At 51.7% G+C, this 11,222-nt stretch overlaps 1 protein-coding gene across 1 annotated transcript in view; it reads right to left on the reverse strand.

Annotated features, from left to right (window-relative positions):
• Nucleotides 1–1,890, reverse strand: part of SFRP1 (secreted frizzled related protein 1) — a 40,569-nt gene extending 38,679 nt beyond the window's left edge. Inside the window, exon 1 of the mRNA XM_080660998.1 lies at nt 1,092–1,890. Coding sequence (XP_080517124.1) covers nt 1,092–1,635 — 544 coding nt within the window. The 5' untranslated portion in view covers nt 1,636–1,890. The remainder of the gene's footprint in view (nt 1–1,091) is intronic.
• Between the last annotated feature and the right edge of the window lie 9,332 nt (nt 1,891–11,222).

Raw genomic sequence — 11,222 nt, forward strand, 5'->3', positions numbered from 1 at the left:
CTGAAAAGCCCTCCAGACACCAGCCCCTGTGCTAAGCACACCTGGGTATGGCTCCCCATCTCAGACTATCTCCACATCCTTAAATCTCAACTCTGCTTCCAAAGAATTCAGGGTTGAATTCACTCCTATAAAAGGCCACCAAGTTGGGGATTTTGCTGGTTTGTTTTGTTTTGTTGCCTCTCCCAGATCTCCAGCGCCCCCCCCCCCTCAAGAACTGCCCTTTAAGTGGCAGGAACTTCGAGGAACCTCGGGTGGTCCCTGAGACAGTTAAGAAAGTATCAGAAATCCCACTCCCCAAGGAGAGATGAACAATGAACTAATTACATTTTTATCTTTCTAATTACCTGAGGATTTGTGTAAATGAGAGAAGCAGGGGGTATGCAAGAATGAGAAAGAAGAGACTTTCCATCCCCCAACCCTTCCCAAACTGTTACCTGAAAGGGATGCAGAAACAGAAATCGCGGGTTTCTAAACTTTCTTCCTCAGCCAGAACTGCAGCGTGTGCTCCTGGGCTGAATGACTAGTTAAGGGAAAAGTTGTTTGTTTGTTTGTTTCTTTGTTTGTTTTAATCCTCATGGAACCTATGAAAATAAAGCTGCTCCTTAGCATGTTCTCGGCCTTTCTGGGCTTTCTACAGTAGTGGGTTTTTCCCTCCTGGCACATCCTGTCTGGGGTGTTAATCACTGCGATGGGGACTGGGTTCTCTCCCAGAGGAGAGACGGGCTCTCCTTTTATTTGGAGCTTAAGGCTTTGTCTTAGGTATGGAAAAGAGAGACTGGACCCCAAGAAGAGCGGCTCCAGAAGCAGGACCCCGTTTAAGGAAGGGGAGAGGCTCAGCCGTCGCTGCCGGGAGAGCCCCGAGGGCCATGCACCTGGATCGGGAGGGGCGCTAGGCAACACCTCGGACGGACTGGAAGTTGTGGAAAATCATTCTGCACAGCTTAAGAGCAATCTCTAGGGAGCACGTCCGAACTCCGGGGTGGAGCGGCAGCGGGGGATCCGGGTGGCAGGGGCTTTCCCGCAGCCTCCGCTGCAGCCCGGCGAATCCCGGGGTCCCAAGCCGCCGGGGGCATCGGAGGGGGAGGGCTTACCTTGAGGTTTGGAGGCTTCAGTGGCATTGGGCGGGGTCATGGCGATGCAGACGTCCCCCTCGGGAAACTTGTCACACTTGAGCATCTCGGGCCAGTAGAAGCCGAAGAACTGCATGACCGGTTCGCAGGAGTCCCGCACGGCCTCGCAGAGCCAGCGGCACGGGAAAATGGGCCGGTCCAGGCAGACGGGCGCGAAGAGCGAGCAGAGGAAGACCTGGGTTCCGATGTGGCAGTTCTTGTTGAGCAGGGGCACCCAGCTGCTGGCCTGCTGTTTCACCTCGGCCATGGTCTCGTGCTCCAGCAGGTTGGGCAGCACCATCTTCTTGTAGCCCACGTTGTGGCACAGCCGCAAGTCCGCCGGGATGTCCACGCACTGCGGCGCCTTGGTGTAGAAGCGCCCGTTCTGGTACGAGCCGATGTCCGACTGGAAGCTCACGTAGTCGTACTCGCTGGCCGAACCCGCGGCCAGAAGCCCGGCGGCCAGCGCCAGCAGCACGCCCCCGGCGGCCCCGCGCCGGCCCCCCGCGCCGCGCCCGCTGCCCATGCTGGCTCCGCGCACTCGCTCCCGCGACGTCGGGGCTGCCTCGGCCGCCTCCCCGCGCGCGTCCCGCCACAAACTTCCAGGAGTCTCCGGCGACAAAAGGCGCCGTCCCCACCCCGACCCGGCTCCGCGGCGCGCTCCTGCCCAGTCCCTGGCGGGTGGCGGCCCTCGGCCTGCTGCGAGGAGGGGAGCGCGCGGCCTGAGTGCTGCCCGGGCTCCCGGGAGCGCGGCACCTACTCCCGAGGCTGCAGGACTCGAGTGCCCGGTGCTCCCGTTGCAAAGCCCTCTGAGTCTCCCGCGCAGCCAATCAGCTCGGGGCTGCGGCGAGCCGCACTCATTTAGCACGTCAGTCACCCGCGCAATTAGCCAATCACTTCACTTGCAACAGGGTTCGGTTTACTAGAACTAAACACAGGTCAACACCCCTTAAAACACAAAATAAAAAAGGAAATAAAATAAGGGAAACAAAGAGAGAAAAAAGGAAAATAAAGGAAGGGGAAATAGAAATGTTGCGTGGATAATGAGAATGTTTAACGCTGTAATTAACTTGCGTCGGATCGCGGAGAAGCGAGGAATTTAACTGTACTTGCAAACCCATGAGATAATGAAGACTTTTTTTTTTTTACACCTTTTCCTCATTTCAAACAACAGCCTTCCAGACAAGCAGCTCACCTCTTCGGTTTTGTTCTCTGTAGCTGCAATTCAAAGACAAGTAGTTTCCCGGACAAACTGGGGCTCAGGAAGACCGAAGCCACGGAGGTCTGCTTTTAAATTCCCAGCGGGCCCGGCTGGGCTCCCGCAAAGACCCGAGGAAGGTGCGTAGTTGGGGCTGTTTGCTGGTTTTAAAATGCAGAACTTTTCCTGGTGGGACAACCGGATGGTGGCCCTCCAACAACACCGGAGGCATTAAGTAAATGTTGTTCAGTGTGGTGGGAAATTTTGCTTGCAAAGGTGTTAGCTTTGGGAGGGCAGTTTTTAAAAAAAGGAAAAGGAAAAAAAGAAAAACTACTCAAGTCCCAGCCCGACAGCATGTCTGTGTGTGCAGGCATATCCACATTGACATGTTTGTGGTGTAGAAAGCCAAAACGTTAAAAACACATGTGCACTTATCAGGGTGGTGTGTGTAAATATCAAATCCATCACTCAGGCACACATGCTACATTCAGAGTTGGCCCAGGAACCAACCTCAAGTCAAAACCAAGGGTCCCCATTACAGCAGACAGCAAGGGGAGAGTATTAGCAGAAACACAGCTGGGCTTTCTCACCTGGCCCCCCAGGAACAGAAGTCTCCTTGCCACCCTCCACCTCAGAGTTCCTGGGAATTCTTTGTATGTTTCAAACACTCGGAGAGCTGGGAGTGTGACTATGACTGACCCCAGGGACAGGAGACATCAGCAAGCAGTTTAGGAAGTTCGCGGGTCTGACTGAACTGCGTGTACCCTGAAGTGTGGGTGAAAGGAGGCAACAGATGCTGAAAACCCTGCATCTGGGGCAAATGGGCCACAGATCCTATTGCTTAAGGCAGACACTGTAGGAGGCGCTGCCTTGCCAGCCAGCTTGTTTGTAAGGCTCCAGGGAAGCTGGCTTTGGACTCTGCAGACCAAATTTTTGGATGGACAGATTCCAAGTAAAGCTACTTGAGTTTGTGAAGAAGCGAGACTATTTTCTTAAAGCACTCAGGCCCATACGGAGATTGTGATTCCACTGTGCATGCAAAACGCATCTGCAGATTCAACTTCTCTTGTCGTTTTTAGGCTAATGAAAGGTGCACCAAAGCCAAGAGGTGCAGATGGAGGGACAGAGATGGAGAGAGATCAAGCTAGAGTTTGGATGGCAAAGGGTTAATCCCTAAACAATTGGTAGAGCTCAGTGGAGAAGCTGGGGAAGACATTCCTCACAGAGAACAGACTGCAGGAGACCAGGCAACTGTGTCTCAATTCAAGGGGCATTTAGAGAAAAATGCTGTTAGGTAGGGGGTCCTTTCCTCTCCTCCAGCCAGGCCCTCAGTCCCACGCCAAATGTGTCTGTTTACTCCCTCCTTGGAAAGAGTTGTGTTAGTAAATAACATCCTCTCACCTCTGCATCCAGGCTTGGCTGACCTCTCACTCATGTTTGCAGTTTCCCCAAATGGTGGGAGAACTTGAGTCTGTCCACCATTACAATTCTGAAATCCATCCAGGCCACTGCACCTCCACCAGTCCTGGAGTCTCAAGTCAGGAGTAAATCTCACAAACCCATTCATAGGAGGCCCTAGCCTAAGTCTGGTTGACCCCCATTGACTTTGATCACCCACAATCCCCAACTCCCCACCCCACACCCACATGGACTTACTACCTTAGAGAGAAGCCTCATAGGCCATGCTGGTGACAAAACTGTCTCAAGGACAAACAGGGAGTGTGGGTGTAAATAAGACCCCAGAACCCTAAACCCAGTTTCTGGCTTTTTCCAAGGCCCAGCTGGAAAGGAAGGACTTGGTCTCAGTCCCACTGACAGACTTTATCCCACACCTGGACTTTTGGAGGATAACTACCAGTCAGTTCACATACTGTGCAAAGGGACCAGGCAGAAGAGCCTGAAGATTTTTGTATTTTCTAAAAATATATTTTAATTGATTTCAGAGAGGAAGGGAGAGAGAGATAGAAACATCAATAATGAGAGAGAATCATTGATCGGCTGCCTCCTGCACACCCCACACTTGGAATTGAGCCTGCAACCTGGGCATATGCCCTGACTGGGAATGAAACTGTGACCTCCTGGGTCATAGGTCGATGCTCAACCACTGAGCCATGATGGACTGGTGAAGATTTTGTATTTTAGCACTGCATAGAGTTTTCTGTGTATGTGTGTGTGTGTGTGTGTGTGTGTTTTGGGGAGGGGGCGGGGAGAGATGTCCTTTTTCATATTGCCAAACCTTTGCACATCAAAGCTCAGTCTCCTTTTTGCTAATGGCAAAAATATGTGTGTATAGAGGAGAAAATTCTAGAGCAATGGTTCTTTAAACATGCTATTGATGTGATAGAGCTCCTAAAAACCAGGGTGCTTGAATATGAGAACAGGGGCAAAATATAACTTGCAACTTGTGTTTTTCATTGCAAAAAGGTTCTGATTCTCCCACACTGCCAGATGCCCGTATATGTGTGTTGCCTGTTGCTTCATAGCATCAGCGCAAGGAGGCATTCTTCATTCTCCCTGCCACCCAAAGCTGACTATCCGGCCAGGGAGGCTCACTGAAGGGCCTCCCAGGTGCCTCTTGCCACCCACAAGCTCCTTCCTGCCCTCTCCTAGAAAAACTGGGGGGAAAGAGGAGCCTTTCCACCCAGATCCTTTTAATCTGTTCCATTATCATATCATCAGTGATTTTATGACACTCTCCAAAGATGTACTCAGAATCCTCTCCATCAGGAGTTGTACAGAGAGGTCTCCTGCCTGTGGCTGGGTGGTGGTGGCTTGACCTGCTGTCTGGGGTTTGGGAATATCTAGGACAGTGGTCAGCAAACTGTGGCTCGCGAGCCACATGCGGCTCTTTGGCCCCTTGAGTGTGGCTCTTCCACAAAATACCACGTGCGGGTGCGCACGTACAGTGCAATTGAAACTTCGTGGCCCATGCGCAGAAGTCGGTTTTCGGCTCTCAAAAGAAATTTCAATCGTTGTACTGTTGATTTTGGGCTCTGTTGACTAATGAGTTTGCCGACCACTGGTCTAGGACAATTCATAAAAATTCAAAGTTGAATTGGCACCCAGAGCACCTTCATTACAGCACTTGCCTCAATGTTTTATAACTGCTTGCTTTGGGGCATCTACTACATAACTGTGAGCTCTTGGAGAGCCAGCATCTTGTCTTCTTTGTCTCATTTATCCCTGCATCCCAGCATCTAGCATGGTGCTAGGCATACAGTGGGTGCTCAATAGGGCCCTCCACCCCTTCCCCCCAAAATATACATAGACATGAAGTAGAGGGAGGAGATACGTGAAATATCCGGCTAAGGGAGACACTACACTTGAGCATTGATTTTGCACTAGTTTCCTGAGACCCAAGGCAGTAAGTAAGCATGAATCACTCACATAGTTCTCTTTGTCTGCAGGGAAGGAAAATCCCGCCTAGGAGAGCTGATCATTGGAGTCTTTTACAAAGACGGAGCCTGAGACTTTTTGTATTGGCTCTCCTCCCATCCCAGAGCCCACCTGTGGACCGATGCCACATCCAGCTCCCTGTCTCCCCAGGGCTTGCACCAGTAGGCCACGCAGTGAAGAATGGGCTGCTGAATGCAGTGGCCAATTCCAAAAGGAGAACGAAACTTCCTGTAAATCGTACATGACACTGACCCCAGACCCTGATGCAATCCTATGTAAAAAACAGGGGCTGGGGTCTAGAAGCTGGGGGTTCTGGGAGCCTCTGACAGCACCAGGGATTGACGTGGGGGCCGGAGAAGCTACAAGGTAGTAATACCTGGTGTCAGGTCCTGGTTTCAGAGCTTGAGGCTTCGCTGGGACCCCACAGAGCAGGAGACCTCACCCTGGTGATCCAGGAGTGAAGGTGAAGTTGCACATGCTTCGGTGACAGGAGGCCTGTAAATCTGCTGAGAGGGCAGGGGGTGGGGAGGGGGCAGCGGTGGCAGCAGACACATTCCCCCAGGAGCCATGTACTTATTTACCTAACCCTTCATGGCAAGCGAGCCAGACGGCTCCGCCGCCTTCCTTAAGGGTTGGAGCTGAGAACAACTCGGATATAAATGAGGTGTTGGGGGGAGACGTGGAAGAGGGCCCATCATCACACTCCTTGGCCCTTCAGGAGACCCTTTCCTTCCCCCTCTGGGTCTGGTGACCTCACCCTGGGCTGTGAAAGCGCTCACCCCCTGGTCTCCATCTGAGCCCAGTCTTCCTCCGCCTGCATAACACAGTCCCCATCTGAAAGGCCCTGCTTGGAGGGGCTGAGGCACAGTGCCCCGGGGAAGGGGAAGCCACCTTCCTGCAGCCTTTTGCAGTCTGCCCGCCATGTGCATTACCACACCGGGGCCTCGCCGCCACAGAGCTGGCAGCAACATTTGTTATTCCCATTTCACAGGAGAAGACACAGAGGCTCGGAGTGCTGGGACACAGTCCAGCCATAACAGTGCTCTGGGGCAGGACAGACTCAGCCAAGAACACCAAGCTTCGGATTCCAATCCTGTGGACTCTGCACTAGGCCTAACTGCCTTTGTTAAATGCCAGGCCCTGGGAGAGAAACCCGGAGAGCCTTTGGCCGTAGTTAACTTCTATGATAAATTTATTTATCACTCTTCCCACAGGTCAGCTAGAAGGAGGAAGAGGATGGAGAGAGCGAGGTTTGAAGGTCCTGGCGTTGCATGAGGGGTCTCCTGGGAGGGAACAAGAGTAGCAGAAAGTAGGGAGTGCCTGAGGGGCGCCGAGCCTGGGTTGCAGAGGTGATCGCAGTGCTCTGCGCTGGCAGCTGCCAATAAGCCATGTGTCGCTGAGCTGCCATCACATGGGTGCCCAGAAGAAACATTCTAGGGAGAAAACACTGAAAGCCACACAAAGAGGGAGGGCTCGCTATACACCCAGGAGAGAGGGAGCACGAGGACTGCACAAGAGCTGGTCCAGGGTAAGGCAGGAGGGCTAGTCACGGTCCTCTCTAGGACCCGGACATGTTGAGACTTCCATGGTCTTTTGAGGGGTGATATTAAACATATTTAAGACCTGTACAGCACGACCAATCAGATTGTATGACAGAGGAAAAGCACCTGTGCTGCCCTACAGGGGTGTGAGGGCTGGATCCCAGCCCTAGGGCAGTTCCTACAGAGTTGTGAATGGATATGCAGTTCCCAGGAGGCACCAGGCTGTCTCCCACCTCTGTGCTGAGCTCATGCTGCCCCCACAGGCCCGGCTGTCCTCCCAGCCTTTTTCCAAGACCTACTCTCCACCTTCTCCAGGGTGGCCGTTCCCCTGTGGTAGTGGCCAGCACAGTCAGTCTTCTGTCTGCCCCACGTACCACAGCTATCTGAGCACCTCTCCTCACTATTTGCTTCTTTGTGTGTCTAGAGTTCTTCTAGAAGCTTCCTGAGGACAAAAACTATTTCGGTCCTTGTATCTCTAGTACTTAGCCCAGTGCCTGCCACATAGTAGGTACACCTATGGGATCAGTGAATAGGATTGGTCCCATGACCCAGCTCTGAGCAGTGAGAAGTAAGTACAGGTTGGTAAGTGGGGCACAGATATCCTTAAAGGTCCCTCCCCTCTTCTTCCTGTCTGGAATTCAGACATGATACCAAGAGGCACAGCAGCTATCTTGCAACTATGAGACCACAGCATGAGGGTAAATGCTCAAGAACTAGGGTGGAGGAACAGAGAAACAGAAAGAACCTTGGGTCTTGAGGAATGACCTGAGCAGCCTACCCTGGAATTCTTGTTAGGTGAGAACTACAATTTCTCTCCCTCATTTGCTTAAATCCAAAGTCCTTTGAGTTTTCTCTTTCAAACAGCTAGAAACAAACCTAACTGATGCGGGTCTATAGTGTAGGGACTCCCACGGCAGAAAAGAAACTCGAAGATTGAAAGTTCTAATTTTTACCATCTCCTGGCACTGTTTAAAGCATGATCCCCAGACCAGCAGCATCGGTATCTCCTGGGAACTTGTCAGAATGCAGAATCTGGTCCCACCCCAGATCAACTTACATGTTAACAAGATTCCAAGGTGAATCCTTTGCGTATTGGGGACCAAGAAGCAACATTCTAAGAAGCTCTTCCACGTGCCTAGAAGTTTGTCTGTCTTCCTTCGGTTTCGATTCCTGTGGCTGTGAAACACCCTATTTCTAAGTGTCAGTGGATTTGTCACACGCATGCACCTGCATTGTTCGTATCACCCGACTGAGCATCCCACTGGAAGGGTCTTATGAACCCCCACTTTCCAGAAGAGGAAACTGAGTCAGAGAGGCTCCTCAGGTATGCCATGTTCAGAGCATTCAGACAATCCTTTAGCAATGAAATCAAGTTCTCAGGCAGAAAGGGTGGACAGGCAACTCCTAAGGAAGCAATGCTGCAGAGTGTTACAAGGAATGGGCAGTGTGACACAGTCAAAGGGTAGGCTGCAAAGAAGCCCTGCCCCCTGACCCCTTGGAGGCTGACTGCAGCAGCCAGGAGCCCACAGCCCCTGCTTTCTTCCACACGGCTGTACCATAAGCAACTGTATGTATATCTGAAGGCTTCTGTGATCTTCCAGCAGTTTCACACTCTATCATATTTAATATCTGCCGTTGTACAAACATTGCCTTTTCTCAAATCCTTCTAACACTTAGAGTGTTACAAGCCTCCCCCACCCCAAGGAAAGCATAATTTGTCTATCAAACTCTTTTGTTCTTTATTTTTAACTGTAGTCTAGACCACCAAATTGCTTAATACACAGTATAAAGCTCCATAAATAACAGCTTCCCGAGTACAGCCACTCAGCCTCAGAGCGCTTTCCAAGTTCTGCATTAACTCCTCGTGTGAAGGGGTTTGCAGCCATCTCGGTCCATAAATATGTAACCGGCTGCTTCCTAAATGGCCATATAATCCTTACCGCCATCACTTACGTTTTCTTTTATTACCATTATCCTTGGCGCCTTGACAGAAGAATAAAATATTCTTTCTGGAGGATAAAATGCTCTACATCCTGCGTGATTTCAACTCACCCAAGTTCCCCGATTTTTTGTTTTATTTCCATCCCCACCCCAAGGACAAGGCCTCCTCACAATTAGCGGGGATTTCAGATTGGAATTTAATTCTATCCTCTCTTTTCTCCTGACACAACTTTTGTCTGGGCTGGGTCATGTGGAAAAGAGAGGCTCTCTAAGACGGATTCCCAAAATCCTAAAATCACAGAGGTGGGGAAGAAAGATATGCACCAGAGGTGACCGAGGGGGCAGCTTGCACAGAGGGAAGGGCTGGGGAGAGGGGATGTGGGAAGGGCTGGGGCTGAGATGCCAGTTAGTCAGGACACCGGGATTCCTCTTCAAGCATCCATCTGCCCACCCACTCTCCAGCAACTCTGAGAAACCACCAGACACACAAGGCACACAGCCCCAGAACAAGCCCACCAGAACCCCACCTCACTCCCATACGGCATCAGGCACACAGACATCCCCATATTCCTCAGGTCAATCAATTCTGTGAGATTGAGGGACAGCTCTCCGTCTCCCTATCACTTTGCCCACCCCCGCCTCACCCAAACTATCCTAAGAAGTAGGCTCTCAGCCTTCTGATATCTCTCCCAATGGTTGTGTAGTTGTCAAAGAAAACAAGTATATTTTAACCAATAAAAGGGGGTGGTGGGGAGAAAAAAAAAAAACAGGGACTAATGAGGTCCAAAAGGGAGAGAAATCTCTGCCATATGAGCTCACCGAGCCCCGGGGCCAGGAAGTCACATTTCCAAACCTCTGTCTTGTTAGGGAAGACAGCTAAGGCCCAGCCACACACTGCCTCCTCTCCGTCTTGCCCTGGCTGAGCTTCCCTTAGGTGCTCCAAGATCAGGGGAAGTTTTGGATGGAGGTCTAGCTTGTCAAACACAAGAATCAGAGGTAGTGACCCAAGACTCACACAAACCCCTTCTTTGTGCTTAAAAGGGCATTTATGATAAATGTGTGTGCCCAGGCTCTCTGTCTCCAAACCCCTCTCCCCTTATCTTTCACACATCATATTTCTCTTGGTGCAGGCACCGCTGACCCTGGAGCGAGAGGTCTGCAGGCTGCTCAAATCAAATCCTGTGACCCTTCTTGTCCTCTGGAGGAGGAATGTTCCTGGTGGGAAATGGCTCACAGAGGAGAAGGGGCGGCAGACACACATTGCATGATTGGTAATGCGCCCTGCAGAGTGCAGTTGTGGAGGTGTGAGGGAGGCAGGGCAGGAGCAGGGTGCCCGGTTCCACAGAATATCCCCATGGACTCCTGCCCCTCCCAGTAGCTAATGCTGCCTCTTCATGTCCATTCCTGGCTCCCTCACTGGACCCTCAGCCACTCTCAACACCATTTCTTCCCACCCAAGGGTTCCAGATGGGGTGCCTTCCTCACAGCTGATGTGCAAGGGCTCTTCCTGGGAGGTGAGACACTGATTGGCCCCTGGGCTGGCTGGATAGCTCCTTTCTGGGGCCCAGGGTGGGCAGGGCTCGAAAGTGGAGTATTGGGGAGGGAGGCCTGTGGGATGCAGCCCTCTCCCCAACACTCAGAGGCCAGCCTGAGGGGCATAATAGAATACATTAGTCCCACGGCCCATTCAGCTCTGCCTCTTTAAGAACAATGGTGGCAACTGAGCTGATTTTTGCCAAATGACTGGCTTTAGTCCACTCGGAGGGGAGTGGAACCCTTGAGACAAAGTCCATATTCAGAGCTTCAGGAGGGGCTGGCTAATGGGCACAGGAGTACCAACACCAGGCTACTTCCTGGAACCCACACTCAAAGAATGCCAGCGCCAAGAGGCTGACACCGACCACCTGCCCATCCCTAGACAGAACCCACACAGATCCTGCGGCAGGTGAAGAAGTTACTGCTCTGAAAACAGGCAAGACAGGTGTCGTTGTTAATTTGAGAAATCTGGTACCAGTAATTGACTGCAGAACAATTTTT

Source organism: Plecotus auritus, assembly GCF_963455305.1.
Source record: "Plecotus auritus genome assembly, chromosome: 3".
Classification (NCBI taxonomy): Eukaryota; Metazoa; Chordata; class Mammalia; order Chiroptera; family Vespertilionidae; genus Plecotus; species Plecotus auritus.